The sequence below is a fragment of the Manihot esculenta genome, chromosome 14 (assembly GCF_001659605.2).
Source record: "Manihot esculenta cultivar AM560-2 chromosome 14, M.esculenta_v8, whole genome shotgun sequence".
Taxonomy (NCBI): Eukaryota; Viridiplantae; Streptophyta; class Magnoliopsida; order Malpighiales; family Euphorbiaceae; genus Manihot; species Manihot esculenta.
The window spans coordinates 28,534,017-28,550,493 of NC_035174.2; the positions used below are offsets into that span (position 1 = coordinate 28,534,017).

Below are 16,477 nucleotides of genomic sequence, written 5' to 3' on the forward strand. Positions count from 1 at the left end.
TGTGACTAGCGCATGATTATTATAGCAAAAGTAGTTTGTGATAAATACCTAGTGGTTGTGTTGAGCTTGTAGGCATAGTGTTGACTCTTCTCATTGATGGTAACTTACTCTTGAATATCTTAGATAGACCATCTTATGAACTGCCTTCTATTGGACTAGATTGTACACTACTGCCAACAATTGATGTCGAAAAAAAAGGACCACCATTTACCGATGCATTTCTATTCTTGCAAATCTTTTTGTTATGACCTAACCTATGTCATATGCTACAAGTTACTTTGTGTCCATCTCTTATAAGAATTCCACTCTTTGGTAATTTTTTTGGGCTCATTTTTGTCTTTCACCCTCTTCTTCTTTAGCCTACCAGGCTGTTTTTTATATAGTGAAGGCTCAACAATCTCATGCTCATCAACTTTTCAGAATTTTTTACCTCTACCAAGTTGTATAGACCACTGGTAGCTCTTGAGATATGTTTCTTTTTGATACCATCTTGAAATATAACACATAGGATCCTTCTTTATCATGGCAAAGGGCACATATACCATGTGGGCATAGGATTCCTGTTAAATCCTAAACCCTGCATGTGCACACTATTTTATTCAAGAAGACTGTATGTCTATCACCATGGCTGATTTTATACCCTTGATCACCATTAAAGGTTATAGTGCATTGACTTGACACTTTCAAATAATTTTTTTTCAATGCACAAAGACTTGTCCATTTCTCTAATTAGTGTAAAAGACTTATCCATCTTTCCCAACAGTGCAAAAGACTTGTCCCTTGCATATCCCCTTAAGGAATGACCCATCCAACATAATTATGGGCCTTCATCTATATAGCCAAACCCTTTTTACATGTATCAAGGCAAACAAACATTAAGAACTCTCTTTTCTTCCCTTAAACCCTCCTTGCTTAGCTCAACTTTACATACTGAACCACGATTGCTTCTCTATTTCAGCTACATATGCTTCAATGTAAGCATAGTCAACTTTAAAACTTCCATCCATTTCTCTAAGCAGTAACCTCTTTACTCTTTTGCACTTGGAAAAGGTAACAGGAACTTTTAATTCTTCCTTCACAAATTATTTAATTTCTCTAATTTTGATGTCAAGCCTCTAATAAATTCTTCTCTTAAAGTGGTTGGCAATGAATTTGCTACTAACCATGGAATTCTTAAATACTCTATAATACTTGTGAGTAGAATTGAGGGTTTTAATGACAAGTGGACCATCTTCAGAAGACCTACTGGCATATATGAGAAAAGGGCAATTCTCTTCATACCTTGACCTCAATATGTTAGGTTCATTTCTAATATAGGCGTTAGGTATCAGCTCTTTATCAAGACTTGCCCTCTCAACCTACAGAGCAAGACTCCATAGAAAGTTACCGTTAAAGAATATTATAAATTAGATGCCTATAATCAAGGGATCTCCTATCAATTAATTAGTACCAACTGAATTTTCAGGAGATGCGGCAATTAACTCTATCTTCTTACAGTATAAAACTAGCGATTATAGAAATCAAGATAAAAATATTCTTAAGTTCTAAGTAATTACCTTTTTTTCACTTCATTGACTTGACTTGAGTATTAAAGTGACTGCGGTAGGTACAGATCATGTCACTTTCTCTTTTTTGCATATTGACCAAATACAATACAATTTCGTTTCGCCCACATTATAAGCATTGTAATCCATATTGTATTGATTTTTTAATTTTTTTTTTTTGCCATTTTAGGTTTAGAAACATGCATATTCTTGACTTTTTCATTTTGATTTTCATTTTGACTTTAGCTATTAGAAAGATGCTTATAAAATTAATATTATAAATTTATAACTACTGTTTTTGAAATATAAATATTTATTATGAGATTTGGAGTACTTAATTCGAAGGTTATAGTAAATTAAAGTTTAATTAATATATTAGTAAGTTTTCGGTGGCAACAATAATAAATTTAACAGAATAAAGTAATACCGAGAAATGAATTTTAATTTCAGTAAAAGCAAATTGTATTTGATTTTTTGTACTAATTTTTATGAAAAATTGGATGGGACTTTTTTTTATTAATTTTATAGAGATTTATTATTTAGTTCTTATGTATATTATTAATAAATCAATCTCTACATTTTTAAAAATTTATTAAAAATTTTTATTTTTTATATTTATCAACAAAATAGTTATTTTATTCTCTTTTCTGTTAAAAATACATAAAAAATAAAAAAATTTTAAAATAAAATTTTATTCTTAAATAAAATCATTTATTTTATACTTAGACTATTATTATTATTAATAAATCATTTCTATATTTTTAAAAATTTATTAAAATTTTTTTATTTTTTTCTCAAATATATTAAAATATCTTTATTTTTCTCAAATTTATTAAAATATATATATATATTTTTTAGTCAATGAAATAATCTCTTCATCTCTTTGAAAAAGAAAAAATTATAAGAGAAAGAGGAAGAAGAATAACACCTACTACTTCTATAATTTTAAAACAGAAATAAATAAATTGACTATTTTATTTATATATAAAAAAATAAGAATATTTTAGTAAATTTTTCAAAGTTGGAGACAGACTTATCAATGATACCAATAATGATACCGTAGCTGAATAGTAAACCTCTTTTTAACTTTTTAAGAAAATATCATAATGTCAAATTCAATTCAGTCTTACGTAGTTGGAGTAAATACACGTCCATGCACAGAACCAAATAAGATCCTGCACATTGATATATACATCCGTCAATTTAGAAATATTATTGCCCATGTCACTGTTAGTTCATAACATCGTCACCAAAATAATTCCCATCTTCTGCTAAATTTGATCTTGATTCTTGAAGAGGAAGAAGATCATCCTTGCAGGGATTTTAGATTGTTTCTTCGTTTAAGCTCATCCATTAGCAGATGTGCTACTGATTCATATCCCATTTCTCTAGCTTCAATGCAGCAAAATCCCAATGAAGCAGCAAATCAACACAAAGTTCTTAAACTAATGTAAAGCAAATGCATCAAAGTAATGGAATAATTTGCAGACCTCTGTATATTGCAAGCCCAGTTGGTCCCATCTTTCGCTTCTTTAAGCATAGTGAACTGTCCAGAAGATAATAAAAAGATGGGGAGAAGAATCAATCTATGAGCTGAGCAACCGAATTGCCATTTATCAGCAATAGAAAACTAAATCACAAATGTTAATTCACATACCTGTTACATATCCAGAAAGGTTTTATTCCTTTTTCTTCTATGCAATGAGGGCACATCCATGCTTTGTTCTCTCTTACCTCCTCCATTTCTAATAAAGCAAATCATCATGATCAAGATTTAAATCTTAAGCTCCTGCTCTTAGATTTTTAAAGCTGACAAGGGCCACAAGGGTGTATAAAATTGAAAGCTTACCTTCACCATATCTAACTTTGAGACAAGCTCGACAGAATACACCATTTGTGGAATGGCACACTGAACAGTCTGTTTTTCCTGCTTGGAAAATGATGGGAAAACTATTTCAAACGATATAAATCATTTTACAGATCTCAAAATTTAATTTCGTTTGAAACTAACCTATGCATTGTTCATCCGGATCAAGATTACCACAGCGCTTGCAATCTTCTTCACCACACAATTTCTTTTGCCTGCATTTATGCATAATAGATTCCAGATACAATCATCACAATCCTCAGTAGTAGCAACTTAAATGCACATGTAACAGATATAGATTCGTTTGAAATGGAACCTGCAGAAATGGCAGCAAATCCCAAAAAAAGGATCATAGATGGAGCCTCTGCCCTTGCTGTGGCAGCGCCGAGCTGAAGCCTCAGGTGAAAGAGAAGGAAGCTTCACACCCTTTATATTCAAAAATGGAGCATTTGCAGGCCTTTTCTCTCTATCTGAACTCTCTTCTTCACTCTCATAATCAGTATTTCCTTTAACTACTATTACTACCACAAACAAGATTTAGTTGCAGAGATTACCATATTTGCTTTAAAACGAAGCAGAGAACCAGAACCAGGCAAATACCTTTATTCGGTGAAGTGGGTTCGTCGGAGTTTGCTCTCAGGCGATAAGAACGCCTCAAAGGGAGAGACTTGAGGGCTGATAATGAGTCAGTGGCAATATGCTTCAATCGATCAGAGCGACGTAAATCTGCTATCTCATAAACTTTTTTAGCATGTTTTCTCTTCTGGGTCCTTCCCTTCTCTGCTTTCGCCGACGAAGTTAGGGATCGAAGTTCAGATAGAGTTTTTTGTAGCCCCAGAGAGGACAATCTAGCCTGCACAACATAGTTTTTTCTAATCAAATCACAGAAACCGCAAGAGAAAGGGGAAAACAAAGAAGAAGAAGAAGAAGAAGATGATGATGATCAAGGACACATAGAGAGAAAATGAACCTGGTTCTCCAAGATGCGAGCATTTCTAAGATTTTCATAATCAATCCTATTTTTGAGCCTCCCCATCTGTTTTCAGCTCAAGTCTCCGAGAGAGAGAGAGAGAGAGAAGAGGGGTTTTCAAGGGTTTATGAGCCCAAAATGACAGTGTTGTGCCCTTTGGGTTTCTGTTATAACGGTCATAAAGCCAAGAGAGGGACTTTTGAATTTGAATTTTTTTAACCGTAATTGGATTATTATTATTTTGGGGAAGAAAGCTAAATTTGCCTATTCAGTCTCATTTGTCATTGCTGATTTAGCTGCTATTAATAAAAGACAAAAAGTCCAAATAAACCCTAAATTCATTTTAAGATTTTTGGCCAAATAACTCCAAAATTTTTTATTCAAGTACATATTAATTCTAACATAATAAAATATTATTTTTTAAATCTTAAAATATTTTTTATTTTTTAAATATTAAAATAACTTACTACATTTAATTAAAATAAAAACTGAAAAATTACTTTATATAAAATATATTGAATGTTATAGTATAGAAATATAAGTTTAATATATTTTATTTTTAAAATATATTTAATGTTATATTATAAAAAAAAAATATAATTGACTGTTTATTAGTAAATATGTTACTAATATTATAAAATTAATTTGTAAAAAATAATAAAAATATTATTTATTATAAAAAATTATATTATAAATATTTTATCTATCTAATTTTTATAAAATTCAAATTTCTAGATTTTAGATTTCTTATGCGGCTCGGTGTAAAACAAGTTGATAACAAAGAGAGAAAAGAAAATTTCAACTAATAAAGGTATTACAAAACAATATTTAACTGTTTAATAGTAAATATATTATTAATATTATTTGTTAATGTAACTCTCGCAATTTTACTATGTTGAATTAGATATGATTACTATTATGTTAATGCCTCGTTTAACTCCACTTTTAAATTGATTTAAATAATTTATATATCAATTTTTTTATTTAATTTAAAATAATTAATTTAAATTATTTATCAGTTTTAATCTGCTGTTATATATTCTTTTTCATATGTTTTTCTCAACAAAATGTGGAAATAATTCCTACAAGGGCAATTGAGTCTCACAATAAAAGTATTTGAATTATTTATAATTAGAGGAAAAGTTAAGTAGCGGAAACAAGAGGGAAATAACAGAAATTAGAATTGGAGAGAAAGAGAATATGATTATTGATATATAAAAGAGAGGGAATCACACCCATACATTCACTCCTTGAAATGAAAAATCAATAATTACTCTCTCTTTTTCTCAACTAATTCTGCTATTAACTCTTATCTCTTTCTCCCTTTCTTTTTCTTTTCATATCTTTATCGTTCTTTCTCGTCTCTTTTGTGTTTCTCCTCTCCTCTCATCTCTTTTTTAGATTTTTAAAATGTCCGAATTCATTTATTTATATGTACCAATTGAATATTTATTTATATTTCATTCTTATATAGCCAAGTCCATAACTCAAGCTTTTATGGACAACATTTACAAATTGCATAATTTACAGGTTATTATTAGTGATAGAGATGTTGTGTTTACTAACAACTACTACCGGTAGAAATTCTTTAAATTATAGGGAGTCTCCTTATATCTACAGCTCATCATCCTCAGACAAATGGCCAAACTCAAGTGGTTAACAAGTGTCTTGAGACTTATCTTATGTGTATGTGTGGATCGATACCTAGTTCTTGGAATCAATGGCTTCTAATGGTAGAATTTTGGTATAATACTTGATACCACTCTACTATACTCATGTATTCCTTCCAAAAACTTTATAGCTTAAAAGAGCCACTTTAATTGGTCGATAAACATAGATTTGAAAGGCAGTTCAACGGAGGAGATCAAGCGTACTTGAAACTGCATCCATATGTTCAACACTCCATGCAACAAGCTTATCATAAGTTAAGGCAGAAGCATTATGGTCCTTTTACTCTTCTTGAGAAAATTGGACCACTTGCCTACAAGTTATGGTTACCAACAGATTCAAGAATCTAATACGATCTCTGTTTCGAGTGGGACAAAGGGTGTCATGATGGGTCAGGTTGAGGGAGATGAAAGGGAGGTCGCCGACGCTGGTTATGAGACCAAAGCAATAGAAATACGACGATGATGGGTCTTGGCATCTCAATGTACTAGGTAATAGTTTGGGTTTTGTGAGAAATGACTGAAAATGGAAGGCAGGTACAAGAAGCACACCAAGAGTAAAAGGCGATTGGTGGAGCTGTCTAGACATCGATCGGATAAAGATGTAATCGAAATTCAATTAAAAAATAAATTTAAAAATTGAAATTTGATTTTGAGTTGGACTCGAATTCAAGATTAAATTTAATTAAAAAAAATATATATTTAAATTCAATTTAAACTTTATTCATAATAAACTCATTTATTATTTTAACAAATCAACTTAAACTACACTATAAAAAATTTTAATTTACACTCAATTATATTATAAATAAATTCAATATAATTTAAATTTACTTTAAATTGTAAATAAATTTAATTAAAATTAAAATTAAAATTATAAAATTATTGAAAGACATTTAATCTAATTTTTCAAATTTATTTAAAATGTCTCAAATCCATAACTTTAAAAAGAGACGTATGGCTATACATGCATGGAAGTTATGGCATGCCAGGAATGAAAGATTGTGGGTCAATAAAGTTTTGTCACCCAGTGAGATTCATCATGCTGCTAGTTCCTATTTTAATGATTATGTGGCTTCACTTGTGTCTCGACCAAGGACGTTATCCCACCCATCTGTTCTTCGTGTGCTCCCATTGGTTGAGGCTACCACTCTTGAAGTTGATTGGATTGCATTCATTGATTGTGCAGTCTTTGCTAGTGCTGATTTGTTCGGTTTTGCAGCAGTATTTGAGGACTTGGAAGGCTTTTTTTCCATTGCAATTTCGGGTTTCTATGAGGAGGGTGGGCAACCTGTTATTGCTGAAGTTTTGGCCTTGCGTCAATGTTTATCTTATGCTAGAGATTGTTTTCTTCAGGCGGGTTGTATTTTTACGGATAACCAATCCTTAGTCTTGGCTATTCGCTCTCCTCTGAATGACTTTTCAGAGTTTGGATTAGTTGCGTTCAGAAAATAGAGCCGCCCATTTATTAGCTAGAGAGTCTATTTATCATGGTAGATTCAAGATTTGGATTGACATTCCTGGTTGTCTCTTGGATTATTATTCTACAAGATAGATAAATAAAGTCTTTCTTGATTAAAAAAAAAAAAAAAAAAAAGAGAAAGTGAAAAGATTGTTCTTTCATAAAAATCATAATTCTCCGTATTCCTCAACTTTGGAGCATGGGTTCATGCTGAAACTTAATACTTTCATTGTTTGTAGATCATTGGTAGGGGTGTAATCGAGCCGAGCCGAGCCGAGCTTTGTAAAGCTCAAGCTCGTTTATTAAAAAAGTTTGGAAGCTCGAGCTCGAGCTCGAGCTCGACTCGAGCTCTAATATTTGATTCGAGCTCGGCTCGAGAATTAAATATTATAATCGAGCTCGATTCGAGCTCGACTCGTGAAAGGCTCGTTCGATTTAATAACGAGCCTAATTCGAGCTCGAGCTCGAAAAGCTCGATTAAAAAGCTCGTTAATAAAACTCGAGCTCGAACTCGGAAAGCTCGATTAAGAAACTCGTTAAAAAAGCTCGAGACCGAGCTCAAAATTAAAAAGTTTGGTTTGAGCTCAAGTTCAGGCTCGAGCTCGAATTAATAATTACACTTTAATCAGTTTTTAATCATCATTAATTTAAATAATATAAAAAAAAGAGAGTGTACATAAAAAAAATTACGTAACACAATTTATAACTAAAATAACACAAATAAATATAAATTCAACAACATAATAAAATTAGATTACACACAAAGTTTAATATCAAACGAATAAAGTTGATTCCAACTTCCAACAGTTGAAACAAACTAATATAATTTAATTATCTTCATAATCATCTTCATGCTTGTTCAATTAGTTAACTTGAATTTCAACTTCAACATCCATATAACCTTAATTAATTATTATTAATATATTTTGATAATTATTATCATCTTTTATATTGTATGCTTAATTATATACAAATTTTTTTTTATAATTATACTTTAATTTTAAAAAGTATATAATTTTTACAACTCAATTTATCATGTAGTACTATAATTTTAAAGAATACTTATTATAATAATTAATATTAATTGTTTGTGATTATACATTAATTTTATGGAATCTTATTATAATAATTATATACAAAAGATTTTTATAATTTAATTTTAAAGAATATTAATTATAATAATTAATCTTAAGTATTTGTAATTTTCAATACTATAATTTTCAAGTATTTATAATAGTTTAAATTTTATAACTTTATAGTTATTTTTATTTTTTTAATAATATATGAACTTGTTCATAAATTTATTTAACGAATTGGTTCACCAATTTATTTAAACAATATTACTCACGAGCCTATTTAACGAGCCTGCTCGTGAGCCTTCTCAACGAGCCTGCTCGCGAGCCTTCTCAACGAGCAAGCTCGCGAGCCTAAAAACGAGCCAGCTCGCGAGCCTTAACGAGCCGAATACTATGGAGCTCAAGCTCAGCTCGTTTAAGTGACGAGCCTCAAAATTGAGCTCGAGTTTGGCTCGTTTAAAAAACGAGCCGAACTCGGTCGAGTTTTTATCGAGCCGAGTCTCGAGTAGCTCACGAATAGCTTGGCTCATTTACAGCCCTAATTATTGGTGCAGTGGGTCAAGAGACAAAAGTACTGTTTTGCATTCTGGGTTCGATCGTAGCCAACTACTTTGCTTTCAATTGTTTTTTTTTTTTTTTTAATTTTCTTATTACTTAACTAAAAAACATATTATATAATAATATATATTAAAATTTTAAAATATTTTAAGATTTTATTATTATTAATATTATTATTATTTATAACTTTTTTTTGAAAGCAATTATTATTTATAACTTTAAATATCAATATTTTAACTCAATTTTTAATTATAAAATTTTCAATTAATTATATAAGATATATTTAGTATAAATTTAATGTCATATAATAATAATTTTCAACAATCATTTCATCAATGTATAAAATTTAATTAAAAATATATATCGATGCGTAAATCTATATATAAATATTCTATTAAAGTAAAGGAGAAAAGTCTTTATTTAAATATTTTAACTAAAATTACGTAATTTCGCTGTTAAAAGATATTTTTATATTAATTTTAATTCAAATATATTATTTATATTAAATTATTATATACAATATAAAAATTGCTATTATAATATAAATATAAACTATTATATAAAATGAATATATTAATACAATTATAATCAAATTAGTTATACAATTATATATATTTTATATTAAATTTCATAGATATTATTGTATTGAATTATATTATATTAATAATTTAATTTATAAAATCAAATAGATAATAAATTAAAATAATATTAAATACGACTACACAAAAATATATATATATAATAATAATAATAATAATAGCTGATTGTGAGAATTTAAGAAACATAGAAATATATACCGAAAAAGAAATATACAGACTAATAACATAGTTATTCGAACTAAAGGGAGTTATATGCATAGAATAACAATATATATACTTATTGTTATTTAATTTTTTAAGAGTTTAAAAATAAAAAGATAGAAATAATATAAATAAGTATTAAAAATTGGAGAAAATTTATAATAATGTCACTTATATCATTATTGACATAATATTTATAATTTATTCATATTAAAGAATATTTAATTATACTATTATTAATTTTTTTTCTCAAATTATTACTTAATATTCATTGTAAAGTATTTATTATTTTATATTAAAAACATATTTATATTTAATATATGCACTTTCTACCAGGCTAAATTTTGGAGTGCAAAAAAAAAAATACATTAACTTTTTTTATTTTAAATTTAAAATTAAATTATAAATTATTATAATTTGTTATAATTTATAAAACATATTTTTTGAATTATTGTACTATAATTTAAAATAATAAATTATCTATAAAAATTAATATATTTATAAAATATAATACTAATATAAATATTTAAACGATAAATAATATAATCCATGATCTTACTTAATTTATAAATAAACATGTTATTGAACTTGTTTATAAGTTTTGTAAATAAATTTACATTTAAGTCCATTAACAAATTTAATTATCGAATTTATTCATAAATTTATTTATGAATTTAATTATAAACTTATATACAAATCTCTAAAATTTTACACCGATTCCCCCTTCGAATAATGATTTTACTTAAATAATACAATTATTTTTTATTAAAAAAAATAATCTTAGCGACAATTTAAAGAATAATACAATTTAAAGAAAAGAGACAAAACTAAGAATTTTAAATCAGACTAGTCCCAAGCCGGTTATGGTCCTACTCCTAGTCCAAAGGAGGGATTGAAATTTGCCCCCTGGTTTACAATTTGATCCCGATTTAAAAATCCAAACCGATTGACCAGTACAACCTTGAGTTGATCGAGCCGGTTAAAGTCTAATTCGTGATGCCAATCAAACGGATTACAACTACCCGCAGCTAACTATGCCACGTGGAAAATTATGTCAACTTCAAAGACTGCCAAATAACAAACTTTTAACTAACTAACTATTCAATTCATTACCATAAATACCCCTATTATTTTAGTTGACTTTATTACTGGAAAAATCCACCTTTGGATTAGTATTATTATTAAAAAAGCAGCCTTTGAACGTTGAAAATTGAAGTATTAGACATGCCTTTGAATTCTCTTCGTCTTTCCATTACCCAACTCTATAATAAATTAATAATTTTACATTTATTTTCAAATAAATTTCGATGTAATATAATATTATTTTGTATAATTTATAATATTAAAAATTTATTATTTTAATTAACATAAAAATAAAAAAATATAGAAATATTAAATTATTTTTAAAATTATAAAAGTTGATTTTTTTTTAAAAAAAATTCAATATCATCAAAAGTGTGAAATGTTCATATAACTTTATGAAAATTAAGAAAAATACAGTAGGGTAAATGTGTCATTATGCTATGGTTGTTGGTTTGGACTATCAATTTTGTCCGTTGTGATCGTGTTCAAAGGATTATTTATATATAAATATATTATGAAAAATTTATAATTTAGTTTTTAAATATTATCTAATATATTAAGTTAGTCTCTTTATTTTTTAAAATTATTAAAAAATTTTTATCTTTTCTCGTCTTTCTGTTTATTTTTGCCGTTAAAAATATAATAAAAAACTAAATTATCCATCTTCTTTTCTTTTTCCTCCTCCTTCTTTTTCTTCTTCTTGAAAGAACTATTTCATTGACAGAAATAAACAATAAGAATGTTTTAATAGATATGAGAAAAGATAAGGACGTTTTAATAGATTTCTAAAAATATAGGGACTGATTTATTAATAATAGTAATATCTAAAAACTAAATAAAAAATTTTATTTTAGGACAAAATTAAATTTTAAAAATTTTTTTCTCATTTTTTATCTATTTTTTTATTTATTTTTAACGGAAAAAATATGAAATTATTATTTTATTGACGAAGAAAAAATATAAGAATATTTTAATAGATTTCTAAAAATATAGAGATCGAATTCTTAATAACTAAACTGAAAATTTTTTATATATTATAAGAAAAAGAGAGCAAAGGATAATCAAATTATAGAATCTTAGGTAAATTTCTTGGTATTCCTTTGCACCTAAAATGTTTTTTTCTTATTTTTTTAAAAAAATACCTTAATTAATTTCTAGGCTTTATCCCTCGTTAAGAAATATCAAATTGACCCAAAATTCGAAAGATAGTTTTGATTTATTACATAATTTAATTTGACTTATCTTTTAATTTCTCGTCTATTTAATTTGATTTTTTAAAAAAAAATATATTCAAATCAAATTACTTAGATTTTAAGTTTGAATTTTAGATTTAAATTTCTTTTGATATTTATAAATATTTAGATTTTAAATTTTAGATTTAAATTTCTTTTGATATTTATAAATATTTAGATTTTATTAATTAATATTTATAAGTGCTGATACGTTAAGAAATGAAGAAAATATTTTTTTTTTAAAAAATATTTTAGGCTTAATTGCATATTCTTGTGATTTTAATAAATTTAAGTAATTTTGAATTTACCTTTTCAACACGGACACGGTCTAAAGCAGTGGGGTCGAAATCGAAACTCCAAAGGAACCAAAGGCGGAATTTTCCTGCCAAACTTCCTTCCTCTGTTACCTAAATCTCTCTTTCTTCTCATATATAAATCACCCATTCTCATACACAATTTCTCTATCCACAGAAGCTCTTGCGGAAGATGGATCAGAGGCTGTTTGGGAAAGAAGATCGAAGTGTTAACATGGGTTTTCCAGTTCACAATCAAGTGATTAAGATCAAGCAAGAATCCAATAAAGTGGTCGATTGGTCTCCAGGGCAACCGGAGATGAGATCTGTTCTCAGAGATATCACAGGCAGTCGCCATCGCTCTCGCTCTCCTTTGGGATTAACCACCAGAGCCGTCTCGGTTGGCGATTCATAGAATTGAATTTCAATTGTATTAGTGGATACCCTTCTCATTCTGCATGGCTCTATGATAGATCCTCTGTTTTTCCTTTTCTCTATTTTATTTCTATAGGCTTCTTCTCTTTTTGTGTAAATATTTCTTATTGTGGAAATCGATGGAGAGGAATGAGGATGATATGGGCTTTTGTTTTTGTGTATTTACCCATAATTTCTCAAATTTCGATGATTCGTGGAGTCTGATTTTGTTATATTTCTCGTAGTTCTTTGTTTTTTTAATCAGAAGAAATGAATCTTGAAATTGGTTAATTGAAAATTGGCAGTTTCTTTGAATTGGGTAATCAAATTGTTGCTTCTTGATGTTGTATGAGATGCAGTATATGAAACTGAAACAGGGGAATTACTCTGCTGAGGATGAAAATTTTTCCAAATATTATTAAAATGGGCGGAAAGTCTCCTCTCCTTCAAATTTTTCTCAAAATCTGCATTGACATGGTATGTTGTTAAGGGGAAAAGAACAAACCTCAAGTTAGGAGATAAAAGCTTTTATACTAATCTAACGGTGCATGTTCACTAATAGAATATTGATGAATTTTTCTGTATTTTTTTTTAAAATTGAAAAATACTTTTTTTAATTTTGTCCCAGTTTTCTATATATAAAATTGAAAGACTAGTATTCTAATTCTTAAAAATTTAACTAAGATTTGAAAAACAGCTCTTGTTTTCCTTTACAATAAAAACTATTTTTTTCAATGGTTTTTAATAAAAATAAGATTAATCTACTTGAATAATTCAAATATTTTCGTTTATATTCTAAAATTTTAATTTTTAAAGCTTAAATTAAATTTTTAAAATTTATCATAATTATAATTAAAAATTCAAATTAATTTTGAATAAAATATGATATTGCCATCCTATCATTCTATTTAATATTTTTATTATTTTTAAATTTATATATTTAATTTATTAATTAAAATAATCTAAACATTTTTATAAATTCACATTAATATCTAAAACCTTTTAATTTATTGGACAAAATATTTAAACTTTTTAATAAATTCACATTTATATTTTAATATTTTAATATTAGATATTTGAGAAAATAATTATCAAGACACACAGAAAATTCAATAGTTAAATTCTTGGTCAAGGCATTAAAAGAGAAGAAAAAATTAAATTGGTGAATAGTTTTTATCACAGGTTTGACTGTGATAAAAATAACAAAACCTAAAGGAAGGGTAATAAAAAAAGAAATAATGAATAAAATAAATTAATTTAAAGAAAAAAATATTTAGATGGAGATAAATAATAATTTTTTTAAAATTAATTTTTTTATTTATTATTTTTTTTATTTTTAAATTTTACCATCCCACTTGCAATTAAAATTGTAAATAAAGTAATTAATGAATTTGACTTCTTTTCTGTGTCTTGATCAAGAACAAGATGGTTGATTTTTTATGTCTTGATAATTGTATTTTCACTATTTAAGATTTGAATATTGAAATATAAACATGAATTTATAAAAATATTAAGATTATTTAATCTTAAGATATAAATATAAATTTATAAAAATATATAAATTATTTCATTTAATAAATAAAAAATATAATTAATTAAAAAAAATAAAAAAATCATGTAAAATAAGATGTGACATTTTTAAATTTTAATTAATAAATTAATTATCATCTATTTTAATAACCGCATTTTGATAATTAAAGTAATTATTAATAATTTTATTAAATTTGTTAATAATTTTACTAATAAAAGTTGAAATAATGCTACAAATAATTGATAATTATCATAAAATGAATAATAGTTCTCTTTTATTTTTATATTATTATTATTATTTTATAAATTATAAAAATCATATAACATTTGAAAAAATAATATTTAGTAAAAATAATAAATTTAATTAACAAAAAAATAGAAAATGATTATGATGAAGTATAATTATGTTTTTAAATGGTATTTTAAAAAAAATTAAATGATAATTATAAATATTAAGTAATAATTTTCTTTTAAATGATAATAATGATAATGGTTATATATGATAATTATTGTAAAAATAATTATTTTTATATATTAAAATTTTGTAAATAATTATTTTTTATAAAAATGAGATTTTATAAATTAAATTTAAAAATTTTTATATAATAAATTTAATTTAATTTAACCAATAAAATTGTAGTTTAAATGCACTAACACTTATTCTCTATCTCTTATAAAAAGCTACAAATTTTCTTCATTTTCTCTTATGATTTTTCTTCCTGTTTGCTTAACTTTAATTTTTTTTTCACAATATTTAATAAAATTGTAGATTTATTGTTTAATAATTTTTTATAGATATTTCATTTTATTTTATAAAATTATTATACTTATAAATAAATATTGTTTAATATTTTATATTTTAATAGTATTGTAAGACTTGATATTCTATTTATTATCATTAAAATTTTATTTTTTTAGGAATATTTATAAATAATTTTTTTTATATTTTATTGGCTGCTTTATTATTAAATTTATGATAAGAATAAATAAATAATTTTACCAAGTAATTTCAATATTATTTAATAAATTAAATTAAATTAAATTTATTGATATTTTATTCTTTTTATGGATTTTTTGAAAATAACTAATAATAATAATAATTTATTATAATAAAAAATATTAAATTTTAATATTTATTAAATTAATATAATATATTATATTATATAAAAATAATATTTTTAATGCGTAATCGATGCAAAAGTACATTAACAAGTAAGATTAAAATAAACTTTTATAATAACTATATCATAAATATAAGAATTTTTATTAAAATTATTAATTTCTAATTTTTATTAATAAAATTAATAAAAGAAATTAACTTTTCTAAGAATAATAATCTTAACTTGAACTTAAAAATGATTGGTTTAGAAAAAATTATTTATATTCTTTAATAAAAATTTTAATAAATTTTTTTCTAATAATATTTTTAAATCATTAAATTCATAGATTGAATTTATTTACGTAAATAAAAATTTTATAAATTTTAAAAATTATTATGAATCGAGAATAATAAAAATATGTTAATGGAAAACAAGTTTACGGTATATAATAATTTGAAAAAAAGGGTTCATATGAATGAAATATCTGAAAAAAAAATTTTAAAATTTTAAATAATTTATTTCTTTACAATAAAATATAATTGAATATTTTTTGAACTAAAAAATAAATTGAATATATTTATATTTAAAATAATATATATTTTTAGAAATAAATATAAATTAAAAACAATAAATTTACTAAATATTTATTAATTTATGCTAATTTAAAAGTGATAGAATAAAAAATGATGATTGTTAAAAAAATTTATATTTCAATTTATTTAAAATAGTATTTAATTTTTAAAATATTTAAAATATTATTTAATTTTTAAAATATTTGATAATTTTATTATTTAAAATTTAATTTTTAAAATATATGATAATTTTATAATTTAAAATAATTTTATAATTAGTTAAAAAAATTATAAAGGATATATAAAATA

The 16,477-nt window shown here is 25.1% G+C and overlaps 1 protein-coding gene across 3 annotated transcripts; it reads right to left on the reverse strand.

The window, feature by feature from the left end:
- Positions 1–2,586: 2,586 nt before the first annotated feature.
- On the reverse strand, positions 2,587–4,539 carry LOC110600278 (cell division cycle-associated protein 7). Of its 3 annotated transcripts, none has more exons than XM_021737094.2 (8): positions 4,382–4,539; positions 4,012–4,264; positions 3,728–3,923; positions 3,556–3,626; positions 3,394–3,471; positions 3,202–3,289; positions 3,035–3,090; positions 2,587–2,936 (listed from the first exon to the last, which is right to left on the reverse strand). In XM_021737094.2, exons 1-8 carry the CDS (start codon positions 4,445–4,447, stop codon positions 2,851–2,853), a joined length of 894 nt encoding a protein of 297 aa, XP_021592786.1. In that variant the 5' UTR covers positions 4,448–4,539; the 3' UTR covers positions 2,587–2,850. The 3 variants fall into 3 exon arrangements, with proteins under 3 accessions (XP_021592786.1, XP_021592785.1, XP_021592784.1); XM_021737093.2 differs by having other exon boundaries at positions 3,728–3,926; XM_021737092.2 differs by having other exon boundaries at positions 3,728–3,932.
- Positions 4,540–16,477: the final 11,938 nt, after the last annotated feature.